At 43.8% G+C, this 25,464-nt stretch overlaps 1 protein-coding gene across 1 annotated transcript in view; it reads right to left on the bottom strand.

The window, feature by feature from the left end:
* Positions 1-25,464, bottom strand: part of nbeal1 (neurobeachin-like 1) — a 38,470-nt gene that overhangs the window by 384 nt on the left and 12,622 nt on the right. Inside the window, 46 exon segments of the mRNA XM_035678065.1 lie at positions 229-364; positions 473-621; positions 728-889; positions 1,424-1,540; positions 1,839-1,933; positions 2,175-2,347; positions 2,426-2,535; positions 2,652-2,741; positions 2,853-2,969; positions 3,237-3,304; positions 3,552-3,669; positions 3,929-4,038; positions 4,537-4,667; positions 4,829-4,969; positions 5,100-5,224; positions 5,323-5,418; positions 5,939-6,040; positions 6,214-6,347; positions 6,432-6,580; positions 6,674-6,800; positions 7,323-7,447; positions 7,702-7,859; positions 7,972-8,121; positions 8,218-8,526; positions 8,624-8,912; positions 9,026-9,201; positions 10,222-10,827; positions 11,733-11,821; positions 12,410-12,569; positions 12,736-12,894; positions 13,975-14,134; positions 14,225-14,327; positions 15,033-15,192; positions 16,592-16,725; positions 16,828-17,005; positions 17,113-17,202; positions 17,460-17,545; positions 17,673-17,982; positions 18,093-18,212; positions 18,446-18,578; positions 18,745-19,316; positions 19,481-19,579; positions 20,291-20,374; positions 22,595-22,681; positions 24,107-24,213; positions 24,446-24,806. Coding sequence (XP_035533958.1) covers positions 229-364; positions 473-621; positions 728-889; positions 1,424-1,540; positions 1,839-1,933; positions 2,175-2,347; positions 2,426-2,535; positions 2,652-2,741; positions 2,853-2,969; positions 3,237-3,304; positions 3,552-3,669; positions 3,929-4,038; positions 4,537-4,667; positions 4,829-4,969; positions 5,100-5,224; positions 5,323-5,418; positions 5,939-6,040; positions 6,214-6,347; positions 6,432-6,580; positions 6,674-6,800; positions 7,323-7,447; positions 7,702-7,859; positions 7,972-8,121; positions 8,218-8,526; positions 8,624-8,912; positions 9,026-9,201; positions 10,222-10,827; positions 11,733-11,821; positions 12,410-12,569; positions 12,736-12,894; positions 13,975-14,134; positions 14,225-14,327; positions 15,033-15,192; positions 16,592-16,725; positions 16,828-17,005; positions 17,113-17,202; positions 17,460-17,545; positions 17,673-17,982; positions 18,093-18,212; positions 18,446-18,578; positions 18,745-19,316; positions 19,481-19,579; positions 20,291-20,374; positions 22,595-22,681; positions 24,107-24,213; positions 24,446-24,806 — 7,455 coding nt within the window.

Genomic DNA, 25,464 nt, shown 5'->3' on the forward strand with positions numbered 1-25,464 from the left:
TGTGTGTGTGTGTGTGTCAGATCTACAGCAATGGAAAGGGAGGGGAGGGGAATGGACTAGGAGGTGCTAGGGTTTGTGGGAGCTGGAAGTGGGGCTGAACACCAGCTGGTCGCGCTGGTGCAGCAGGCGGGTTGGTGAGCGAGCTCGAAGCGGGGCCAGCAGGGGGGAGGCCATGAGCGGCGATCCCTCCAGGCTCTGAGCGATGTAGTTCCTCAGCGAGTTCTTTACCTCCGCCGGCTTGCCTACGCCCACGATGATCAGCTTGCCGTCCTCCAGGCCCACTAGGACGTGGCTCTGCTCCTTGGTGACCGAGACGCAACGCACCGGCACCCGCATGGCCATGGGCTCCATGCTCATCGACAGACTGCACAGGAGAAGTCCACATTAGACTCAGGCGGGACAAGGTTAGGGGATAACAGCTTTAGGAATAACATCATAATAGTAGACAGTTTTAGGAGGTATGGGAGTTTACCTGTAGAGGTCACGGATGGACAGGTATCCCTGCTCGCTGCCGATGACGACATACTCTCCTGAAACACACATATCAGTCACCTGCTCCTTCAGCGGCTCGCTGCAGAGGTGCTTCCCATTTACAGAGTAAAGATGTAGAGCGTTTTTATCCTGGGAACAGAAAAAAAGCACCTATGAATAACATTTTTGTTTCCCAGATTAATCCCCATCTTTCCACGCAGTGTCTGTGGGTGTGGAATAAAAACTGTGCCTGCACCTTGAGCGTTGCTTTGCCCTCGAGGCAGGTGTGGACCAGCAGGTGACCCTCCCAGGACACAGCCAGGTGGAGGATGGAGAGCGGCAGGGAGCTGTCGCACGGCGGTCGCAAGCAGCGCATGTACTGACCCCGACGCACCGTGTGGATGATCACTGTCCCGTCCTGGGAAACACAGAGGGGAAGCACACGTTAAATACCACACAGCAGTTTTTCTTTCATTTACTGAGAAGTTATAACAAATAGTGTAATTTCCCAGGTGACAGCCCTCCACTTTACCTGCGTTCCTATTTTTATGTTGGGAAATAGTGGATCAAACAATATTCAATTTCTATTCCATAACTAAGATAAATTAATAACTAATTTACCTAAAAACCTTTTGCCAGTTTAGTTTAATTTAGTTTCTAATCAAACTTGAATGTAAAAGCATACTTTTAATAAAAAGAAAGTTTCAGTCAACTTTAAAAGTCTCAACATTCATTTAATTTTTCATCAACATCACATAAACTGCAATTGGAGTTTGCATATTGTGTGCAGTTCTTAAATTAAAGGTAAATAAAGCAACTGAACCTTACAAATCTCTCCTTTAAAGACCCAGAATTACACACATACCCACGAACTCTCAGTCTAAACTCAAGCTTGTTTTCTCAGCATATGATTGAATACTTTGTCCAGCGTCAATCTTTCACTCTTTCTTACCCGTGATCCAGACACAGCCATGTCCAGCTCTGTGCTGATACTGACACTGACCACCTCGTCCGTGTGTCCGTACAACACCTGAACTGGTTTAGGATAAAGACCGACAGGAGCTCCGCCCTGCACGACAGAGCAAACAAACTATGTGCATGTGCATTTCTTTGAAAAATTTCAATTTTTGTTTCGTGTTTCCACTCAGGGTTTTTTTTCTAAAGTATTAATTTAAATGGCTGACCAATGAATTAGGCATGTTCTATCTATCATTAATCAGTTAACAACAGCTTCAATAATATTTACTACTAATAATACTACAACCCAGGAATGAATACTGGCTCCCCAGTTTTATGAAGTTAAATCTGTTACTTTCTCTGCAGATCAATGCAATCATGATGTATAAGTGAGTCCTGGTTGTCCTAACCTGCTGCAGAACCTGCCACACCATGCAGGTTGTGTCTCTGGAGCCGGAGATTAGGTGGATACCGCAGTGGTCTGTTGACAAGCAGGTCACAATGTCTGGAGGAGAGGGGAACAAAACCGCAGACTATTAGAGGACACACATATACAATCATACATTTTATATTTTTATCACCCGATTTAACATACATTTAGTTCAGGGAGGGGTTAATTGTTTTGAATGGAAACCCACATCAAGTACCAGTACCGTCATCATCATCATACCTGGCCTGTTTGTTTGAATGTGGCACAAGTCAAAAACAGACTTTTCTTCACTGAGACATGTTTAATGTGAGTTTACCCATGTGTCGGATGTGCTGTCCCACAGTCTTGCCCTTAACCAGGGAGGTGACCCGGAGGCTGTTGTCCCAGTGGCCACCGCTGAAGAGCAACTTGCCATCGTGGGAGACCACAAACAGTCCCGATGTGACCTCCACGCCGGGGGCGAAGGGCCCGGACAGGAAACGCTGGGTCCTACAAATGCAGAGGGCGATGAGCTGGCGCTGTGCTGTGAATGTACTGTATTTGCACGTGTGTTGTGTGTGTTCTCACTTGGTGTTGGACACTGTGGGGTCCTTAATGAAGGTGAAGTAGTTGGAGATGTTCTTGTTGTAAGGCAGCCACCCATGGGTCCCGACCAGGCAGTTCCGACTAACCGTCACCTGGAAACAAAGACAATGAAGTCAATCATTCCTTTTGTTTAGAATTCAGAAGAGCACAATAAATATAAAACAACTCTGTAATGATTATTACAATGATTACTTGCACCAAGACTCACCATGGTGTCGGGGCTCCCCTGGGTGATGAAGGAATGGGACTGATTCTTTGGCACCACGGCTTTAACCAGCGCCACATTGTCACTGATGCCCTGCAACATGACGGGGGAGAGAATTGAAATCCAGGTTATTTTAGAGAGACATATTCATAAAAAAATGCACTGTAGTAATCAGAATGTAAATAAGCAGCAGAGGGCTCAAACCTCAACAAAGAAGGATTTGAGGTCGCTGAGGTGTTCGAACATGTTGAGAGGACATGAGTCCAGCTGAGCCTTCCTCTTCTCCACTTCCTCTTGAGGCAGACGCACAGGATGGGGCTCCTATGCAGTCACACACACACACACACACACACAAGTCTAAATCTGATCCATCACTACAGATACAAAACTTCAGTGAGTCATGATATGTTTCAGGTTTTTTGTTAATTTCTTTTCATGCATCCAGTGTGTGTGTGTGTGTGTGTGTGTGTGTGTGTGTGAGGGGTGTGGTGTGTGTGTGTGTGTGTGTGTGTGTGTGTGTGTGTACCTTCGCGAGTAAGCTGGCGCACGCGCCGCGCGTCTGTCCGAACCAGTCTGCTGGATCCATGCCTTCCACACCGCGCTCTCTCGCGGTTCCTTTTCGTTCAGTCGATCGGCAGTCCCCAGGTCCACCGCCCCTGCAACACCACACCAATCACTCAATCAGCTTTCCCCTTTAGGAATTAACTGTCACATCTAAGTAAGTATGTTTTTTACTGTTAATAAAATACCAAAAAGTCAATATGTGTTTTATGATGTAATACTCAAATATTTAAGTTTACTCTAGGGTTGTAATGGTGTAATCTACATTTACATTTTCTGTAACCAATATGTTGCCTGAAGTTCTTTATACACACAATAGTGCAACCGTCCTGGATTCTTTACCTTCATATGTGCAGTAATAGAAGACGTTGAGGGCCTCCACAGCTGCAGGGCCCCTCTGCTTGTAACCAAAGATCAGATCGATCCACTCATGAAGGTGGGCTGAGACGTACTCCGACTCCTGTCATGAAAACACACACACACTGTGCTTGTAAACACAAATAATACAGAGAACAGCTAACAAAGTGTACATAGCATAATCTCATGTGAAATGGAGTTTGATAGTGTAGTATCTTCAGTAACTAAAAGGTTCAACGAGTTTGGGATTCAGTTAAAAACATTCTGCACTGATGTAAAAGCTTGAATGTTTACAGTTTTTCTTCTTGCACAATATCCTCTGAGAAAAGTTATACAGCAGCAGAACTAAAACTACATCTCACCAGGGCTTTGCGATGCTTGTAGATGAAGTCCTCAGGGGACTTGGCCCATTTGGGCAGAATCACATCGTTTACCCTTTCCTTGGAGATCTGCAGGCGACCCAGATCAAAGGCTGGGTGACGGCGAGAACAAAGGACAAAGGAACAGGAAGAGAGAAGCCAGGTATAGAGGAAAAAGAAGAAAGGGATCAGAGAATGAATGCAAAACATATTTATGACCATCTTCAAAAAGACACCAGAGACATCGTCCCTCCGAAAACGTTTAAACCAGGTGATCAAAAGAAGAAGCAAGGCATTATGCAATTTGTCCATGTTGCTAAAACCCAGTAAAAAACTGCATCGCTGTATGTGTTTATCCATTCTACAACAATATGTATTCACAGGCTGCATCATATCCATACATCACATACGAGTCCTATACTAGTGACCATCTGTAAAGTCTGAATTTGCTAACAAATATATTAAATATTTAACTGTTCGACGGATCAGTGCTTCTTGATCTGCTTTAAGAAAATAAATCCTTCCATCATAACTTTGGTGGTAGTAGTCGACAGTTTTGTATATAAATATTTTAAACAATTTCAAAAGGATACTCAAAACTTAAATGTCACCATTTTGGTTCTCAAGGAACTCTGGGAAGTAGAAGAACTCCGGGATGAGCTCCTTGACGTCATTCGGGTTGTCCATGAGGGTCTGCCACGTCGCAGGGATGGAGTGGAACTGGCGGTCGGCACAGTCAAACCTGAGCCGAGGCAGGATGGTACAGATGAGCAGCGATTATAAAACACTAGAAACAGCAGCGGTGTGTGCGGCACAAACACGTCTAACTATCAACGCTGAGGACAAACGGAGGGACAGTAGAGGGGGAGTCGCTGTAATGCAGTGAGTGTCTGGTTGTCTTACCGTCCACTCTGCAGCTGGATGTGCAGGGAGGTGAAGGGCTCCACTCTGATCATGTAGTGCATCACTCCAGCGGCGTTTGAGTAGTGGGTGCCATAGTGGAACCTGTCAATGGTGCCTGTCGGGTCCTCGAAACTTTCATATCTGTTGGACACATTTAAAAAGTTTACTTTTCAGCAACGTGCCTTCCTCCAGCTGCTGACATATTTCTATATCATTTATAGTATATTTAATGATAATTCAGTTATGAGAAGTATGGATGGATGAAACTTACTTCTCTCTAACTGCCTTGGCGTTGCGTTCGTTAAGAACCGCCACTGGCTTTGACAGATCCCTGAATACCCGAGGATCAGACAGGTCCAGTTCCTCTGAAGTGTAGTCAGCTAGAATCCAGGGAAACTGGTAACACACACACACACACACACACAAATAAGTGAGATCAAATTATTAACATCCATCCAGTCACCACAGCTGTACAATGTGTTCAGTGAACGTACCACTGGATACTGAGCCAGGTTGTTGTACGTTCTGCCTGCAATCGTGTTCAGTTGCATCAAGTAGTCGAAGTTGGAGATCTCCCGGTTCACCCATTTCTGTGCAAAAGCAGGAGAAAGAAAAAAAAAGAACAAGCAAAAGGTTAAAGTTCACCTATTGACAACATGTGAGTTTGTACAGTTTATTGTTCAGATTGTAAGACTGTGATTGATTAGTTTCCATCCTTCATGAACAGCTAACCAGACATTAAATAAACCCAACCTCAGATTGTGGTCTGATATTTGATATTCAGTGCGCAGAGAAAAATTCATTAATTATGTTTCGGTGTTCATCATTTGACCTGAGAAAGTCTTTTAGAAATAAGATGACTCTCTGTATGACAAAACTTTTCTAGAGTTCATTGTTTAAGGTCCTTTCTCCAGCTGTGAGAATATGATTACAACAGATGGTGCTGTCTTTTGAAATAAAACCAGATTACACTGTTTGCATTTCTGCAAGTAATAAAGGCAGATACCAAAGATCATTTTAAAAATCAACTCCTATACAATGAAGTCATATATTTCATTACAGTATATGTGTGTAATTGTTAATGAGAGCTCTGCATTGTTGTTTCCTGACCTGTGTGAGTCCAGAGGCTTTGAGGAGCTCCTGTGGGGAGCGGGTTCCATAAAGGCTGAGAGATCGCAGCAGCAACATGCGGCTGTAGACTTTGTTCCTCACCTGTTAATAAGAAAAACACAATGTTATTATAAACAAACAACATAACACATAAAACATAAAGAGGGGATCAAATATTCTCTTGGATTTTTAGACATTCAAATCTAACTCAACAGGAGTTTGCCTATCTTTAGACGATTATCCAATTTTTTGCAGTTACATTTGTGCCTCATCACCTCTTTCTTGAAGTTGAGGAAGTAATTTGTCTGATCGATGAGGAAGATCTCTAGAGCTGAGCGCCGTAGGTTATAGCGCCGCAGGTGGACCTCTCGGATCTGAGACAGGGGCCATTTAAAGTCGTGGCCCACTCCTTCAGGAAACAAGTAGACAGTTAGTGTGGGTAAAAATGTATTGATGTTTTTTCCCCCTATACTTTCTCCTTCGCCTCTCTCACCTTCCTCTTTCTCCTGGCTGCTGTCGTAGAAGTAGATGTGTTGGGTGGTGAGTTCCAGGCGACCAGGCACAACGTCCACCACCGTCACCAACTCGCAGTCCTCCCACAGCACCAGCTTCTCCTTCTGGCCTGCCTCCTCTGTTTCAACTCTGCAGGACACAGACAAAGAATGGAAGGCTGTAATTCTTAGGATCCATTACGTGAATGCGGTGGTTCTGTGGTTTTTGTATTTGGCGACTGACTGGTTGTTGGCAGCAGCAGGGTCGTCCTCGGGCAGCTCCAGGATGTCGTCTTCCAGGTCGCTGACTTTGACCTGCTTCACAGCCTCCAGCAGTAGAGACTCAGGGTTTACACGCTGCTGATGGACACCTGAGCAAAGCAAGAGAGACAGGAAATGATTAAAAACTCAGAGGAGGGATCCAGGGATAGCGCGGTGGTTAATATCACATGGCAGCGCTGGTAGTTAACTTCTTACACGCTTGTCAAAGGCTGACAAACTACAGAAACATACCTGCTGTGAAGATAATGGCTCACTTTCATTCCATAAACAGAAAATTTACAGTTTTAAACTTGCTTACTCACAAGCTGGGTTCTACATGACAACTTTTGAATCAGGATCACCATCCATTTTTAATGTCAGTCCTTTACAATCTGTTTATTAAGGGCAGACTGGATGCTGGAGTGTGCTTATGGCACACTGTACACACACTTATCCCTCATCATCACATCCATTCACTGAATACTGGAGCAGCTACTTTTTGCTGCCAAACTGAGACACTGATGTGCAGCTTTAAGGCCACTGGAGGTTTAAATTTAGTCCAAATACTCAAGCCAAATACTCAAGCCAACAACAAGGCAGAATGAAACTGTAGAGAGGCACTGTTGTCTTACCTAAGTTGTCTCTCAGTGCGCTGGCCTCTCGGTGTGGCTCAAAGTTGTAATTACGGACCAGTTTCAGCCTCATGCGGGAGAAGTTCTCAGCACTCGACAACCTCCAGTGCATCTTGTCCTGTTGCCTGTTAGAAATGGTTACAAAACACACTTGTAATACTCCCACCGCCAGAAATTATCTATATCTGTTCTTCTTCTTAATTATGTTTCTTTCCTCACCACTGCTACTGCAATCGCTTTTTTCCTATGCTTGAAAGTATAAACTAAAGTTCTGGCCCATATTGAGAGGTTGATGATGTTGATTTGTATTATTATGGTAGACAGAATAAAGTGGAAAAAGGCAAGAAATGCAGAGAAGGAGAGCAGCTGATGTCAGTACCTGTCAGCCCAGGGGCCTCTCTCACACACCAGACCCCGGCGTGCTGCCTTCCACTGCCTGAGGGTGGCACTGTTCTGGCTGTGCTGCTGTTTCAACATGCTGTTGTAGCGGAGGTTCTCTTGGCGTCCTCGGCGTGAGAAAGGCTCCACAAATTGCTCCTGGAGGGAAAATGAAGAGGATGAGTTCATGGGAGATCAAAGCAACAATAAATAGAGTCCATACTGGGACAGAAACAGAGAAAAAGAGGCTTCAGTGATTGATCCAACTAACCTGGAAGCGGATCTTGCTCTCACCCCTCTCCCTCTCTCTCTTATGCAGGCTGACCATGAAAGCCTCGTAGCACTCCTTCCAATAGAGAGCCATGGTCTCATGGCCCTGGCTGAATGTTTCGATTTCATACTGCTTCATGTACGGGATAATCTAAACACAAACGGAAGTAAAAAGGGAGAACATTTACATTACATTTTGCAGTAAATTTGTATCCAATATAATCTATAAGAACTGTAAATCTCATACGTATTTGTCGAGGTAGACGCGCCACTCAGGTGAGTTGCAGTACTGCTGGAAGTCCTCAAAGAAGGACGGGCTGCCGTTGGTATCGGGGAGCTGGGGGAGGTGCAGCTCCATGTAGAGGAGGCGGTGGACTTTGGAGAGCAGCGTTCGCAGCAGAGGAACCAGGAAGGAGTACGTCTCCTCCGTTTGTTCCTGGACAGAACGGCGCAGGATGCCCTCCACCTTACCTAGCAGGTAGCAGGCCTCGTCCTGGCTGGACACCTCCTTTGTTTGCAGGATGCCATTCAGCTTGGCGGTGGCCATTGCACACACCTGGGACAGAGGTCATTTATTATTGTGCACGCAAAGGAAATACACATGGAGCAATACAAACAAGGCAGAAACGTGGACAAGAGAAAGAATAACTCACTTCTGGGTCCTCCTGAGCCATGAAGCCCAGCAGCAGTCTCAGTCCAACTTGGGAGAGCTGGAACCACTGGGTGCCGGCCGAGTACCAAACCATGAGGCTGTCCATCAGTGTCACGGTCTCTTCTAGCACCTTCTCCGTCCACAGAGCTGGGTTGACCAGGCCCTCAGCCTGCAGGAAGTCTTGCACCATGTGAAGCAACCGCACTGCGTTCTCCGTGTGCTGCGGCAACGTGGCGGCTGATGCCTCGCGGTTATCACTCACCGCCCACTCCAACATACGTTCCATAAGACTTAAAAGAGAAAGAGAGACTATTAGATACTGTTAGTGAGCCTGATTCTGAAAGCATTCAGCATGTTTTCAGCTCCTGGTCTGTCCATGTCAGCAGTCGAATGGAGGACTGACCTGAGTTTGATCTGGTCGACAGGAAGCAGGAGCTCATTGGCGGTTCCCAGTTTAGTGAGAGCTGAGAAGACCTGACCGCGCTCCAGCCACGCCGAATCATCTGAACCTTCTACACCACGCCACATCACGCATAGCACAATCTCCAGCAGCATGCTGCACAGCTCCTCCTCCGCCCGCTAGGTGGCGACACCACACCAGAGAGAAAGAAACAGAGAGGGGTTATCATTAGAGGAGATTAGATTAAATTAAATTTGATTGATCCCTCTGGTCTATAACTGCAGCAGCAGGTAACAGGATACAGTAAAGAAATAACAACAACATTAATAAGAACATTTCAAATATAATGTCACCAACAATTTGGACTCTCTTAAAAATAAGTTAAAATACTTCTCAAAGCCTTATAGTGGCCTGAGTTTCACTATGACCTCGCCTCTAATCTATCTCTTGATACAAAACAACCCTATCTTGAATGTAATACTACATTCATACAGGCTTAATTTATACCACTGGGCTGATCAAATGCTTTGCCACATTCCCCAACTAGTATTTACACCAAACATATTTAATTCTATAACTGACTGTCTCCAGCTGTGGGAGGAGACCGGTTGCCTCCCACATCCCACCTCTGCCCTCCAGTGACTCACTGAAATGACAAAAAGAAGCCCACTAGATGAAAGTCTGTGTTGGGCTCCCTGAGGTGGCGCTGACATTTCACCCACTGAGTCGGAAGCTCCTGCTGTTTAGTAGCATTAAGGCAACCTCCGATGCAGACTATCATATGAAATACAGACACTTTTTATTTTATTTTATCATCTGCTAACTTCTAGGGGCTTCGTGAGAAACTGTTTCTGGGCTACTCACTAGAGCAGCTGAAAAATAGTCCCAGTTAATTGCTAAAAACTACAGCCTTGTTCAAAGAGAAAAATAAATATTTTGACCCATTTTTAAAAATTTACATCTTCAGCAGAAACCAATGGGCATGAGGCTGATAAAGTATCCAGAGATACTAATTAATAGTTGGTTTTGGCTTTTTCTTGGGATTTAATGGCAATAACAAAAATAGAAAATACTGCCGATCTGATCCTTTTATAAACTAGTGCTGTAAACAACAATGTAATCCTAAATCTCTCTCCCTTACTCATCCTCTCTTGAACTATCTCAGCAAGATGAAAAGTCAGTCACAAACACCCTCTCACCTCAACATTGTTGAAGGACTCCCCCAGTGAGATGTTGTCACTGAAGAGAAAGCTGTCTTCAGTCAGGGAGGAAGTTGCATCTCGATCCCCGGAGCTTCCTGGGAAAGGTTTAGAGGTCTCCAGTGGCGACGGTGTGCTGGGCATGCTGCCGGGCGTTTGGCTGCCGCTTTCCCCGCCCTCGTACGCCTGCAGATGGGACAGATCCAGCATCAAGCCCCCTGACTTTCCCACCACCCAGGGCTTGACGTGTAGTGGAGGCTCGGTGGAGGCAGAGGAAGATGGCGTGTCCAGCAGCGAGATGACGTCACCGTTCTCCAGGCTGTCCACAGACCGAGTGTCACCTATGCTGAGTCGGTCGTCCTCTAGCCGGTCCAGGCGGCTAGCGCTGCCTGCCCGCGCCCTCCTGTCCAGCGGCAGCTCGAGGCGGTTAGTGTTGCTGCCACTGGACCGGCTCAGGTCCAGGCTGCACGTGCTGATGGTGTCAGCGCCCCGCAGTGGCAAGGACCCTTCACCCCGCAGGTACAGCCGCATCAGAGTGTCCTGCCAACATTGCTGCCTTGAGATCTGGACGGCAGCATCCTGTTGGGATTGTAGCAGCTGGTACACCTGAAGACCGAGGAGGAAGATTAGTTTGATTAAGTTTAATTGGACCTGTGGGAAAACTGAGTCAAGTAGCATCAAGTGGTAAAGGATGGGGAAAAAAACAATCTTCAAAGCTAAACATTCAACTCATAATCATTAACAATTAATTCACAACTGTTTCTGTTTGTTAGTGATGTTCTTTAACCATTCCTGGTTCTTGATTTAAAATGCAGTATTGTTATGTACTGATACTCACTGGTTATATTATAAGTATTTGGAATGATTAAGAGTTGAAACTTAAAAGATTATTAGATCATTACAAACAAGATATAAATAAACTTGTTAGAGCTAAGAGAATAAGATACAAACAACAATAAAGCAAATGGAGGGTACTAAACTGATCTCAAAACAGGCAATTACAATTAATCACTAAAGTTATAATTTTCAAGATTTTTATGAAATCCCTGTTTTTATACTATTCATGGTCGACAATTTAAAGCAAAAGGGCATTCAGGAAACGATGCATGCATCTAATCTAGCGTTACTGTTTGTAATTGTATCTCACTGATATCAGCATCACTGTTAACTGTTCACTAGATTAAGATTCAGTCACTGCTAATGCCAACCACTGCTAACATTCCCTTCTGCTGCTGCTTCAGTCAGCTGTAGGTTGAGAAAAATTAATGAAAATACCAGTAACAAAACTCAGAAACCATTGTGTGTGTGTGTGTGTGTGTGTGTGTGTGTGTGAGGGGGGTGTAAGGAAATAATGGATGAAGGGAAACAAGGGCATAAAGAGAAGAAAGGAAATAGAAATCAATGTGAAAAGCATTTGACGATACTAATCAATTGCTGGGACTTTCAGTTATTTCCTGTGTCTGCTGTTATACAATATATATAATCAATAGTGTCTGCAGGCGTTTCCTCACCCTCTTGCAGACGATGAGGCGTACGCTCGGTCCAGCCCGGTGAGTGAGCTGGACCAGAGACATCAGGTCCTTGTAGTTCACCACGTGATCTGTGGATTTTAGACACACACACACTCTTACATTTTGTGCATTTGGTGCTTCCACGTGTTAATGCTATTATATGTTTTCTTTCCAAATTACAGATGGGGAGCGATTCTGTTCACTGCTTCCAACTGAGCTTCACTGATCTGTACAAAGTATTGGTCAGACATTTTTTTCAGCCTCTCTACAGCCACGTTCAGCCTTTAACAGTGTGTTGTGTATGTGACTGGAGTTGAGTGAAGGTAAATCCACACTGCTCCTCTGTTCAAAGAAAAAATAAATAAATAATGTATACTGGCTTAGCGTTCTGTGAGGACCCATCAAATTGATTCCATTGATTCAAATAACACGTAATGGTACGGGCCTTAATGGGCAGCAGAAAATGTTGTCGGATATATATTTTAAAAAAAAAAAAAACCCTGTTCACTGACCAATTGACTAAAAGCTTCAACTTCGGCTGAATGAATTAAATCTAAGATTTACAACAACAGAGCTAACTGGGAAATAGCCAGACTGACCAGTGACACTACACGTACTGACTGCAGCTACTAAGCAGTGTCAAACACACTTAAGTTATTTAAATAAGAGAAGCTGACCTGTGTGGAGGACCTGGTTGAGGAGACAGCGGATCAGCGTGGGAGTGATGTGAAGTTCGGAGAACAGCAGTGAAAGGCCGGCATAGCCTGCCTCCCTCAGCCGCAAACGCTGTTTATTCTTCTCATAGACGCGGTCGCAGCGCAACATGCGCTCAAATAACTGTGCAGTAGGAGAGAGAAGAGAACATTTTGATTCTCATTTTTGCTGATTTATTGCTATATTCATATGATAGTTGATCATGATCGATACAAACGTACTAATGTGAGAGTTAATTTAAACTCCCTGACTCTTCTGCACCTCCCAGGTGTGGTTGGCTGTAACCCACCTTGAAGACGAGTTCTCGGAGTCGATCCGAGTGCTTGCTGTTGAGCAGGAGAGCGTAGCAGGAGTCGGCCGCCCCGGGCTCAAAGAGGAGCAGGAAGAGCTGGTCTCTGGCAACACTGCTTTGAAGAAGGCTGAGTAACAACTCCAGCAGCCCACACAACTGCAACGCAGACAACCACAACTAGTTACCTTTACATAGTCAAGATTACTTGTTCTACATTTTGAGAAGGAAATTATAGCACTAAAAGACAGTAAAACAGCTTGTTGTGAATGTCATATCACTCTTAACAAGCACAGAAATTGGGCTAGTTTAAATTTGTATTGCAAGATCTACATCTGCACAACGCATGTTAAGTTTAACTAAAGAATGTGTTTTAATAAAGTGAATTTGTCGTAGTTGCAGCATTTGAACACTGGTTTAGTGAATGGATAAATAGTCAGAGACATGGCAGATGCCGAGCAGTGGAGGAGGCTCATGCGATTATATTGACCATATGTTCATAGAGGATGACGTAAGCTTCCACATATAGTACTGCAGCGTAAGAGGATATTCAAAGTGACAGACAAAATGAAAAACAAGACGGGACAAAAAAAAAAAAAGGGGAGAGAAGTGGTGGAGGTGTGACAAGAGGCGGAAAATGACTTCACAAAATAGGTGACATATACCGAGTCCTGTGAGAACTAGCGAGTGTAGAGGAAAACAGTCAAGAAATTAAGTGGTTTGTTTCAGCAAACAGCCACTGATGGATATTGCTTACAGAGAGGAAAACGTTTAAAAATAATGCAGAGAGAGAGAGAGAGAGAGAGAGAGAGGGACGCTGGCAAAGCAGCTGCCAGGTGGGAAACGAGCTGATAGCTTCCTGTTCAGGCATCACTGCACTAAGTCTCAGAGGGAAAATCCGGCAGCAAAAGGTCATATTATTTTACAATAAACTCCTCAAATAGCAGGACTGGCTGGCATTAACCCGTTTCACAATATATGGGTCATCCGGCAAGCATGCACTAATAATAACTTAGTAGGGAGTATTCTTGTCTTTGCTGGGGACACTCTCATTAGGCTTCTGTATGAGTTAGTAGAACAGCACAAGTACTATCCCGATGCGTATGATAATCACTTACGATTTATTGTAAGATTTAAAGTCACCATTTCCTTTCTGCTGCTGTAATGCATCATAAACATAAACAGGTTTATTTAAAGATCTTTTAAGTGATACCATAACATCTGACCCGACCCCCTCACCTGCTCCTCATCTCCAATGGCAGAGATGTATCCCAGAATGCTGTGCATCTCCTCCTGTGACATGCCCTTGCTCATGTAGTACTTGATGAGGCCGCAGAGAGACGCCCGGATGGTACGAATATCATCCTCACTCAGCTCGCTCTCTTTATTGCTGTTCTTCCTGTAGCACAGAGCAGGTGACAATAATGTTTTGGGAAAAACAGACTCGATGTATTTGACGGGGTATGAACTTTGGGAAACGGGATCTCACCCGTAACAAAGACGTATCGTGTCCAAAAGGAACTGAACTCCATATTTTTTTCTGAACTGCTTCCTGTTATCTTTGATGACCGTGGACATGTACTGGATATGACCTTCATTGGAAGACAACAGTCTCAATCAGGGACACACAAAAGCCTTAAGGATGTATAAATATACATGCATACTGTACATAGAAAATGCAGGGAAATGCAGAATAAATAGATGAATGAAATAGTTAATGGACTGCATCACTCACACTGTATTTATATTAACATTTAACCTTCACAAATCTACTCTAAACTGTAACCTTTAAAATTAAGCACTTATTTGCTTTTTCCTGCTGAGAGTTAGACGAGAAGATGATACCACTCTTTTATGCGTCTGTTAAATATGAAGCTGGAGCCAGCAGCTGGTTAGCTTAGCTTAGCATAAACAGCTAGCCTGTCCAAACTTAAAATCTAATCTGACTACTATGACATCTAAGGCTTACTAATTAACACGCTATATTACATATATTATGTATAAAACAAAAACTGACGTGTAAAAATGAGAAGTTGTTGTTTTAAGAGGTTATGTGCTAGAACAAGCGTTGCCAGGCAGCCAGCAGGGTTTCTGGGAAGTTACATTCCTATTATACTTTACATGTTGTTCTGGACGAATTGTCGGCAGCTTCATGTACAACACCCTTCGTAATGACTACTGTAATGCAATTACTTCTTATTTCCCTTTTTTAAGTTTTACCTGATTTCACCCCGAGTATGCCTGCACATGCTCCTGCTCACACACGCACACATTACATGCATACATATAGATCTAACCTATGCGTAGAGGGAAGTCTCCTTTGTTCCAGATGTTGAAGTTGAACAATAAATGTGTGTGAAGCTGCTGCAGCAGAGCCTGGTTCTTCTCATATGTCACCTGCTCTATCAGAAGCTGCATAGCAACCAACACGCTGACGTCCACGTGACCTGCTGGCAGCTAAACACATACAAAAACAATAGATTGAATTTCACTATTCTTCGTACAATTTTATGCACATTTACTGGCACACATGCAAAATGATCAAACAGAGAAAGGGGAAGATTACAGAAAAATATATTTTGTGATCTTAAAAGGGGCCTTTTAAGAAGCAACGTAAACAGGTACTTATAGTATAGTTTCATAAACAATGATAAAGCCTGTTGGCAAACAAGTATAAGTCATGCCTTACACCCATAACTCGCCTCAGCTAAACAGATAAGGAACATGTTGGGATGGAGAAACGCATCAATGGTTTATTTGCTTTTTTCCATTTACAGGGTGTGGTTACTTCGCCTAGAGGAACTATTACCACATCTAAGGCATTTTCTTTTATCTTGGTCTCTGTGGAGGCTTTTATTTTCCCATGATTCAGTGGCATTTCCAGCACCTTCGATAAAATCACAAAAATACTGAGGCACTCACACAAGACAAAAGAAGGTGGAAGAAACAGAAAGACACGAAGGAGATGAAAACACAGGCGCACAGAACAAACAGACACCGACCTTCAGAAAGGGACAAAAGCTATCTGAGGTGAATTAATTTTTGAATGCATACCATGTGAGTCTCATACAGTATGAATGATGTAATAAAAGCTACAAGTGGCCGTTTGTAGGCTTCAAAAATAGTCAGTCAACAGAGATTCTTAATTCCTCCTCTACAGAAACCAACTAATCCAGTTTGAATATGGAGAAAAACAAGAGGCTTATGTGGAGATCTTCTGTAATTAATACACTGTGAAATGCACACCACTGGGAGAAAGTGACCAGTGCTTTTAAAACATCATTCGAGATAACTCTTCTTTTTGTATAACTGCACTCATCTGAAGGAGGAAGTAACTTTATATGCCCAAAAAACTAAAGCAGTGCTAAAAAAAAATTAGTGTGACTCATGCCTGTCAAGTATTATCAGGAGACCCCTTATAATTAGGCAACTTGCATTGTCATAAGGTCACAAGCTGCAGAGAGGGATGGTATTTATGTTTCCGCTGTAAACTGTCCCTTGTGGTCTTCAAGTATAAATTATAAACATTTCACCAGTTTATTGACTGATTAACTGGCCTTTTCTCAAGACAAACTTCATATTTTTTATTACACAGCAAACTGTTTTCCTCTGACATATTTGAACAAAGGAAAGTGGTGGTATTAACAAGCCAAGACATTTGTTTAGAATATTCCTAAAAGCTATTACTAATTTGGGCAAGACATTGATGATTTGTGTGAGTGAAGTAGACATGAAGCAGATCTCTTTCACAGAATCTGAGGAGCACCCAGAGTCTCGTTCTGTGCACAGTGCCTGAAACTACATCCTGACACCCCGGTAATGTTAACCATGTGCAGAATTAAGATTAAACAGAGACCTTCTGCAGCAGGGCCCCCAGTGTACCGACACCATGCGAGTGGAGCAGATTCTCCTGGTTGATTGGGTGTCTCTGCAGGAAATGCTTCAGCACCAACAGGAAGGTGGCTACCAGGTTTTTCTCCAGGCGTGCCTCTGAAACAGAAATTGTGCCCCAGTTCCACGATTAAATTGAGAGTAAAGAGAAACGAGGAGGTAAAAAAGAAATATGTTATTGCAGGTTGTGGCAGAACAGACCTGAAGCCCTGTTGGATGGTAGAATGACCCAATCTCCGTCGGCTGGCGTGGTCACATCAGGGGTGATGAAGTCTGACCCGGCTGCGGGATCACTGGCTTGTTGATCAGGGGTCACCAGAGACAACTGCTCCAGTATAGGGAAGAGCACTGGCAGGCCGCCAACACAGTTGATCATATCCTGCCACACACGTAACACATTTTCAAAGATATATACAGTACATCCGTGCGACATTCCTCTGAGCGCAGAACAATTAGACGACAGCATGAGTCGGATTTTCCTCCCACCTTGATATCCCAGTTGACAACTTTATTTCCAGTCAGGCGGCCGTGCAGCATGTTTGGAGACAGATCGAGACAGATGGGATTCCTACACGCCTGTTGACAAAAAGACCGTGTTTAGTTAACAGTTAGCAGATTTCCTCCAAATAATTAATACAATTGTTGAGAATATAATTTTATCTTCCACTCATTAAAGGGAATAAAAATAACTACACTTGACAAAGCAGAATTCCTCATTCCTACAAAAGTAAAAACTTATAACTGTCTTGAATGAACTGATACGACCCTGTGATTTACTGATAAAACTTTAAAGCTTTAAGAAGGGATGGCTGAAACCACAGTGGTCCAATCACCTTGGGGGAGTAATGCAGCAGCACTTTGGCTGAAAGGTCGCCGAGTTCTGATTCCTGGGTTTTGAATGGAGAGATGCAGTTTGGACCTACATAGAAGACAGAAAACGAATTTAAGAGAGAAAGAGAAGACAAAAAACACTTTTTTTTTACTAAATCTATGATGCATACTCTTCTCCTCTTCTTCCTCCTCTCACACCGGCTCCCCCTTCTTACCAGCACTACAGATGGCTTTCATGTGGTTGGGCTGTAGGGGTTCATGGAAGACCATGACGCTTCCCAGCTGGCCCTGCAACGAGGTAGGGCTTCCCCACTCGCTGTCCTGGGTCCCTGCAGAGATGAGCTTTGTCACTGTCTCAGACTTCCCCCCCAGCAGCCCCCCCCAAGTTTGCGGCGACAGGATGCCGCCCAGCGAGGAGCGAGTGGTGGGTGTTGTGGCGGAGGAGAAGGGAGGGTCTGGGATCTGGGAGGGCGGGGGAGTAGTGGTCCGGTGGCCCGCTGAGCCAATGCAACAGGAGGTGAATGGCTGTTGGTGAGAACAGAATAAGATAGGGGAGTGAGTATTCTCTTCTTATAAACATTAATACATTAGAAACAACAACAACAAGTCTTTTGTGATTAAATTCAGATACTCACCTCTGTCATGATGGGGTACTTGAGGGGGGCAGACAGTTTCTGCTGCCCATCCACATAAATGTATACGAGACTCTGTCCAAACGGCCTTTTTCCTGGTACATGCACCACACCGATGCTGTGCTGTAAACAGAAATTCAGACAGAGTTCAGTCCCTTTAATCTCTACTCTCTTTAATCAGTCTACAAGACATTAGGCTGAAAGGTGTTAATCTTCTAAATGCAGGGTGATGTGAGTGTTGCCAGACTGTAGGATGTTCAGACTTTTAGCCCAACTGTGCTGCGTTGGTGTTTTTATTCTGTCTACATTTCCATATTTCAGTGGCACTTCAACAGATGTCATTAAGTCTGACTCACCCAGAGAGAGTCACAGAAGCAGTAGTCGGGCAGCATGACAGTGACGTACTCCTTCTTCGTGCATACAGCAACCACTAGCACACCCGCTGAGCTAATGAAGGCCTCAAACCCCATCCCCCCCGGGGTGAAAAAGCTGTACAGGATCAAATATAAGAAAACTGTTGACATACAGAACTTTTTCTATGATCATTTCGGCACTGCAAGACAGTGTGGGAATATCACAAGAAATAGTGAATATATCTTCTAATAATGCTTTCTCTCCTATCTACTTTCATTTATTCTTTCTCCTGTCCTCTCACCTGTAGAGCTGCTTCCTCTTGTCCTTGCTGGGTGGGCCCAACTGGTCCTGATCTAGTGACAACCAGGCGACAAAGCTGAAGGCAGAGCCTGGCCAGCGCTGCACTGTTGGGACTACAATGCCGGCCATGCTGGGTGACAGGTCAAAGTACTGCATGGCACTTTCCAGGCCCTGCTTTCGTACCATGGCCAGGAGGGCTCTCAGGGCAGGACCTACATAAGGGTGTGCTTGAGTGGACTCTGGAGGCCTGAGGAGGCGCACGAGTCCCAGGAGTTCCCTGGCGCTCAACGACTGGGAGCCCAGTGAACCCACCAGCCCCAAAAGACTCTCGGCGCAAGCTCGATGCAGCTGTTCGTGGCACTCCAGGGCGGCCAGCGCTCGCATGACCATGGCGGCGTTGACGCAGGTGGCGCGGGTCTGGCGGTTGAGGCAGCTGAGGCGGCGGAGCCAGTCGGCAGTAAAAAGCTGCCGCTCCGATGAGTCCAGCTCTGGGAGCCACTGGACCAGCAGCAGCAAGGGCTCCACGTTACTGATGCCCAGGAGTCCCACTGAGGTGTGCTCGCCCTCCACCGCCTACACACAAAATACAAACAGGTAGAGACGCAGTGGATTCAAGAATTGTTTATTTAATCAGGCAACAAAGAATGTTAACAGGACATCATTCAACCAGACCAAAAAATATAATACAGGAGGCTGACTAGATGAACAATCAACACCAAGCACCATCTTTCTCTCACCATGTTCATCAGCTCTTTGAGAAGGTGCCGTGACGGCTGGCCGAGTGAAGTGAGCACTTCATACAGATGATTGTAACCAATCCTCTCCTTGAACACCTCCTGCAGGGGCGGCGGAAAAAATAATGAAAATACAATTACATGAATACAATTACATGGCCACTTCAATTTCCTTCCCAGAGTTTCTCATTTGATTGATGGAATTCAAATTAGTTTTGTAAACTTCTCGAACAACATTTTCTTCTCTTCCTGAATAACTCAATAATGAGCGGCTTTGTTCTTGAATGGTTTCAGGCCTGTCTGGTTTCTATGGAACTTGGTAGCTTTGACCTGACATGTCAATTTTGTGCAGGCTGGGGCAGTTACCTCACCTGGAAGAGTGAGTATCCTAGTCCTAACCGCAGCAGCCTGGCTTCAATTCCAGCCTGATGATTACTTTAACTCTCTCTACTCAGCATACAGTGAAAGTAAAAGTTTGTAAGCAAGGGCGACTGTACGTTTCCTGTCACGGCACTAAACTGTGGAATGAAGTACCATTCACAATCTGTATTGCTCTATTTAAATATCAGCTAAAGACAAACTGGCTTTTAAAGTGACTTGTATGGTTTCATATTTCCTCTGCAAATATTTTCATTGTATCTGATTTGTCTGGTTTTACTCTTTGTTGTATAATTCTACTTTCTCTCTATTTTATTTAAACACTTTGCAAATATGTTAAAAAAATATAATACTGAAATTATAGAGCTTTAGAATTCAGCCAAAATAATTCGGGACTATAGATATTGCATGTAATGAAATGCATGTTCCTGTTACCTTTGCAGCTGGTGATTTGTGCATCACTGTTGTCAGGGCTTTGATGGTTGCTACAGCGAGGGAGTCTAGTCGCCCTTGAAACACCTGCAGGAAAATCAGACTTGTCAGTCACTCACCACCGCCAATCACTTGTTCTTTTCCCGGGCAGAGTTTGTAAAAGATGATTGGACACAAGTCAAATCTCCTCTTATTCCAGATGAATGCTATAGCACTTTAATAAAGTGATAAGCATGCATAAAGCCACACTCATATATAAGGTTTGTAATGCTGAAATGAGGATGATCAAATGAAATCAAATTACTTAAAGCAGTGAATATGACATGCATCACACTTAGAGGAATAAAAGGGAGACTTAAGTAGATGCCTTGGAGTTTGATTCAATTAGTGTGGGTGAAAACGTGAGTAAAATCATCATGATGGTAGTTTGACACTGCAGTACGAGCTGGCATCAAAGCTTGTACTGCAGATGTTACAGTGCAGATAAGGATAGTGTTGTCTTTCTGCTCCAGGTAGAAAACAATCCTTTTAAATAGCACAATGATTGGACTGGAGCAGGAAGCTCTCAGGGCTCGGTAAAAAACTAAAAAGGAAAAGAAAGAAAAATAAAACACCCACCTCCACACACAGCCACAAAGAAGAACCTCACTCTTTTTCCTCATATTCACAAAAAGCATGCATCCCATAAAACACAAACCAAACCATGAAAAATAAACACAAACACATCTCCATCCAGCTCTGTCCTGCTCATGTCAAACATGTTCCGGGTCACTGAACCCGTTAGAATAAACATGCAGCTGTAGACCGGTTGATCCTACAGAGAGTCTTGGACTAGCTGGAGAGGGACTGTGGTGAGAATTAAACACTTAAGATCATTGTCACTGAGTCCAGATCACCTCAAACCACTGAACTCTGTGAGAACACACACCAGACCAATGTGATAGCATTCCTGTGGAACCCATAGCATGTACCGCAGAAAACCAGGACAATGTGGTGGGGAGGGAGGGAGGGAGGGGCGTGAGGAAAATGGTAATAAAATAAATGAAATGACATAGCTGTGATAGAGGCAAAGGGGTCACTCCACAGCAAGACATTTAGCACTTTGGGTCACTTCTGGTTTTGGAATTTCAGTTTTTGCTTTTTAATTACATCTGCATCACTTTTACATCTCTCTGTTGTTAATTAACTAAAACGCTGCTTTAAACTACTAAGCTTCAGTTTTGCAGGTGACCTCGGAAACAACAAAAGCTCAATGTTTAAAAACCTGTCAAGCAGGCTGCAGCATCTGCCAGTGCATCGGGTTACAGCTGCACAACAACAAAGGCACACTGGTGTGTGTGTGTGTGTGTGTGTGTGTCTTCATGTTGGTTCGTCCACCTGTATTCACATTATCCAGATCAGTGGAGGGATTATACTGTATAAAAGGTGGCTCTGTGAGTAGAAGCAGTACAAAGAGCAGAATGAAAGCTGGTATACTCTGAGGGGAACAAGTGACCTTTTTTGTGCACATGAGATGATTCAATGAGAGAGCTCTGACTGATAGCTGACACTACACCATTCAAAAGACGGGCCTCAGACTTATCACACAGGTACTATAAGTGACAGCTTCATGTCATAGAGCTTTCAGGAAAACAAAAGTTTTAAAAGGCCACATTTTTTCAGTTTATCTAGAGTCAGGTTCACGCTTGAGAATCCTTCATGTCATTCTTATAACGGATGCTTACAAGCTACTTTCTGCCTTCCTAACCTGTTTAAGGGATCAGATGGGTGGGGTTCACCACTTTATATCTGTTCATTATGATGGCTGTTGCTTTATATTTGACAGACAGCTATGAGAATGGTATCGATCTTTTCCTCCAACTCTCAGCAAGAAAGTGAATAAGAAAATACAGTTCATAAAGTACTTACAAGACCTACATTAACTTGAACACAATTTCATTTAAAAAGGTGAATTATTAGTAAGCCACAAATAAAACAGGCCGGTACAAGTAGTGCAACAGGAAATAATGTATGAATCTGAAAACACCACGAACATGGTGGTGTAACAGTTAAATAAATAACACACACACACACAACTAAGTGTGTTGCCTGCCAGCAGTCTGACAGCCCAACGACTCAGTGAGTTTTCTGTTGAGACATGATCCAATTACAAATAATTATCCGGGACAAAGCAGTGTAAGTGTCTTGCTGCGGAGTGGCTCTGGTGAGGTCTTGGGACTTGGCAGCAGGTGAGGGCAAGGGGCAGGTAGATGGATGATGTGAGGGGGGGGGTTGGGTGAGTTAAGGTGGGGGCTTTCTCGGTGGTACCTGAGTGTCCCTCTCTCCTGTCAGTAACCTGTTGTTGGTTATATCTTTCTGGTCCTTGTCTGCCGCCGTGCACCTAGCATTAACCAGCTGACACACACAACAGGCAACATGTCAACATGGCATGTGGGGAGGTCGATAGAGAGAGAAAATGGAGACAAGGGAGAGTCAGAGGGTGGTGCAGGGGAAGGAAAGATGTTGTAAGTGGAGGAGAGGGTGAGAGGTTAAAAGCCATGACCCTCGGCAGGAGTCCCTTTCGGGGGCGTGTTGGTGATCCAGCCTTGCTGTGGGGAGGTAAACATGCAAGGTGGGCAAAATGCTTTTTCTCACGCTGAAACTAACTATAACAGGACATACAGGCTAAAGCAAATTACATATTAAACACCTGGGGCTATATTGGGGCTGATCCATCTAATTTAATACTAAATCGCTGACAAAGACTGGACACCTGTCAAACTATCACTGCAGACATACTCAGTAAGTTCATTCAAAGAAAATCCATAGCAACAGGGTCGACCCTGTCCCTTCTCTTAGCTTACGAGTTCTCTTTGTTCCTTACTAAAAGTGGCTCTCTGCAGCTTTGTAAAATGCTCTTCAGAGAAACTTTTAGTGCCATTCAGGATGACTCCTAGTGGTTAGATCCTTTGTGAATACACCCTCACAACAACAGAAGGTCCTTTACCAGAGAGGGAAATAATCAATCCAAAACTACTTTCAATATTGGAAAATACATTTACTCAAGTACAATTTTGAGGTGCTGGTGCTTTACTTGAGTATATACAAGCTTCTTTATATCTCTACCTTACTATAGATCAGAGGGAAAGATTATACGTTTTACTCCACTACATTTATTTGACATATATAGTTAAGACTTTGCCGGGTTAGATTTTACAAACAAAACATATTATTACCAAATATAATACGACGCATTGTCATAGATTAGTCGAGTGAATTAAATTAGCTCCACCCCGACCAGGAACAACAGTAAAATGCTGCTTACATGCATCAGTAATAATAATAATCAAATAATAAGGTATATATAACATTCTAAAAAAGGGCCATTCTGAGTACTTTTACTTTTGATACTTTAAGTGTATACTGCTGATGATAACTTTAAGATTTCTTTAAGTTAAGCAAAGGACCTGACTACTTTTTCAACTTCAGGAATTTATCTAAACTAAAACAACCTTTTATCAAAGCTGGTTTTCATCATCAACAAAATGCAACTGCAAAAAGCAGCAAGTTATACTGTACAACTGTGAGTCCTTGTATCAAAGTATAAAAACAAATTCATATAAGAATAGGACTTTAAATACTGATACTACTTTAGCTTGTAGTATCAGATACAAGATATGGTCAAGACTAACTAATACATTAGGAATATTGTTCAATTTGGCCCAGTTCTGAGCTACAAACATAAACTTAGAATGATCAAACACCAGATGCAGCCACTCACACACTGTAACCAAGTTGTGTCTTCAAGGTATATTTAGACAGAAAGACTTGCACTGTTACCTTGCTGTTCTGCAGCAGTCGTGTCAGATGCTCGAAACAGTTACTGTTGAGGAAGATGGCTTGTAGAACTGGCCTGTCGGAACACAGGAACATGTCCCTGATAGTGTCTAAGAGATGGCAGGAGAGACAGACAGAGACAGCCAGACGAAAAGACACAGAAACAAAGAGAGACGAAGATGGAGAGAGAAAAAGAACCAAGACAGACATTGAAAGGGTAGTATAAGTCATATTAGCTTGGCCTCCCTGTATGCAAATCATAATTCAACAAGCCAGAACAGCTCAAAGGAATATAATCAATAACATAATGTTAAAAAGTGACCATTATTGTCAATTAAGCACCTAGCATGTGTACTTGCAGCGCCACGAATCGGCTCTCCCAGTGTCGGCCTAGTGTCGGCACTCGACCCTTGGCCTGCTGCTGCTGTCGGGCAGCAACGACAGCTGCCGGGTCCGAGTTGAGCAGCTTGAAGTAGTTTTCCAGCACGGAGGCGATCTCCACTTGCCGCTGGTCAGAGCTTGAGGCCAGGAGGCGCTGCACCACCTCCCGCAGGCAGCCCAGTGTCAGCAGCGCCTTACGGTCGGGGGCCTCGCTGTCCCAGTCCTCGCCCTCATCTGAGGAGCAGCTACCCATGGAGCAGTCGGCCAGCACCCGCATCAACACCTCCATGGTGGCTGGAGAGATGGCAAACAGAGCGTTCCTCTGCCAGAGAGGGAGGGATGGAGAGAAGGGAAAAGAGTGAGGTTGGAGAGATAGAGAGAAAGGTATAGGGGTTAGTCAAAGGAAGAACAGAAGACCCACTGTTCTGTCCTCATGATAAAGAACATATAACATTATATACTGCCAATATTACTAATGTTGTAATGTAACATCATGTAAACATCTTCCAACTTTTGGTTGGACAAAACAAAACACTTGAAGATGACTGAACTGCGATGGGCATTATTCACTATATCTGACATTTTATAGACACATGTCATATATAAACAGAGCAGCAACAAGCCCTCCAGAAGAGTGCTGGGTTGTATGGTGGATATGTGTGTAGTCACAGTCGAACTGCCGACTGTGGGACACTGGTTGGCCTAGAAAATATCACATGCACTGATGCTATATTATCGTATGCCTTTTATCATGAGGGTTTAATAGTGGAAACGAACAAACAAAGAAAGAAAGCTAAAAGAAAGACATTTTGCAATACAAAACACAGGCACCACAACATTTATTGTTGCTTAATAAATACTAAACTGTCTTATGGCACAAGAAAGTAGAAGTCTGGGTGAGCAGTTTTTCTTGTATGTGGTGCCATCTTCAAACACTCGCAAAACACATACATGATAAGTACACATCGGTAAAGCCTGTG

This window comes from Morone saxatilis, unplaced genomic scaffold (assembly GCF_004916995.1).
Source record: "Morone saxatilis isolate NCDOM2014 unplaced genomic scaffold, NCSU_SB_2.0 Contig6, whole genome shotgun sequence".
Lineage (NCBI taxonomy): Eukaryota > Metazoa > Chordata > Actinopteri > Moronidae > Morone > Morone saxatilis.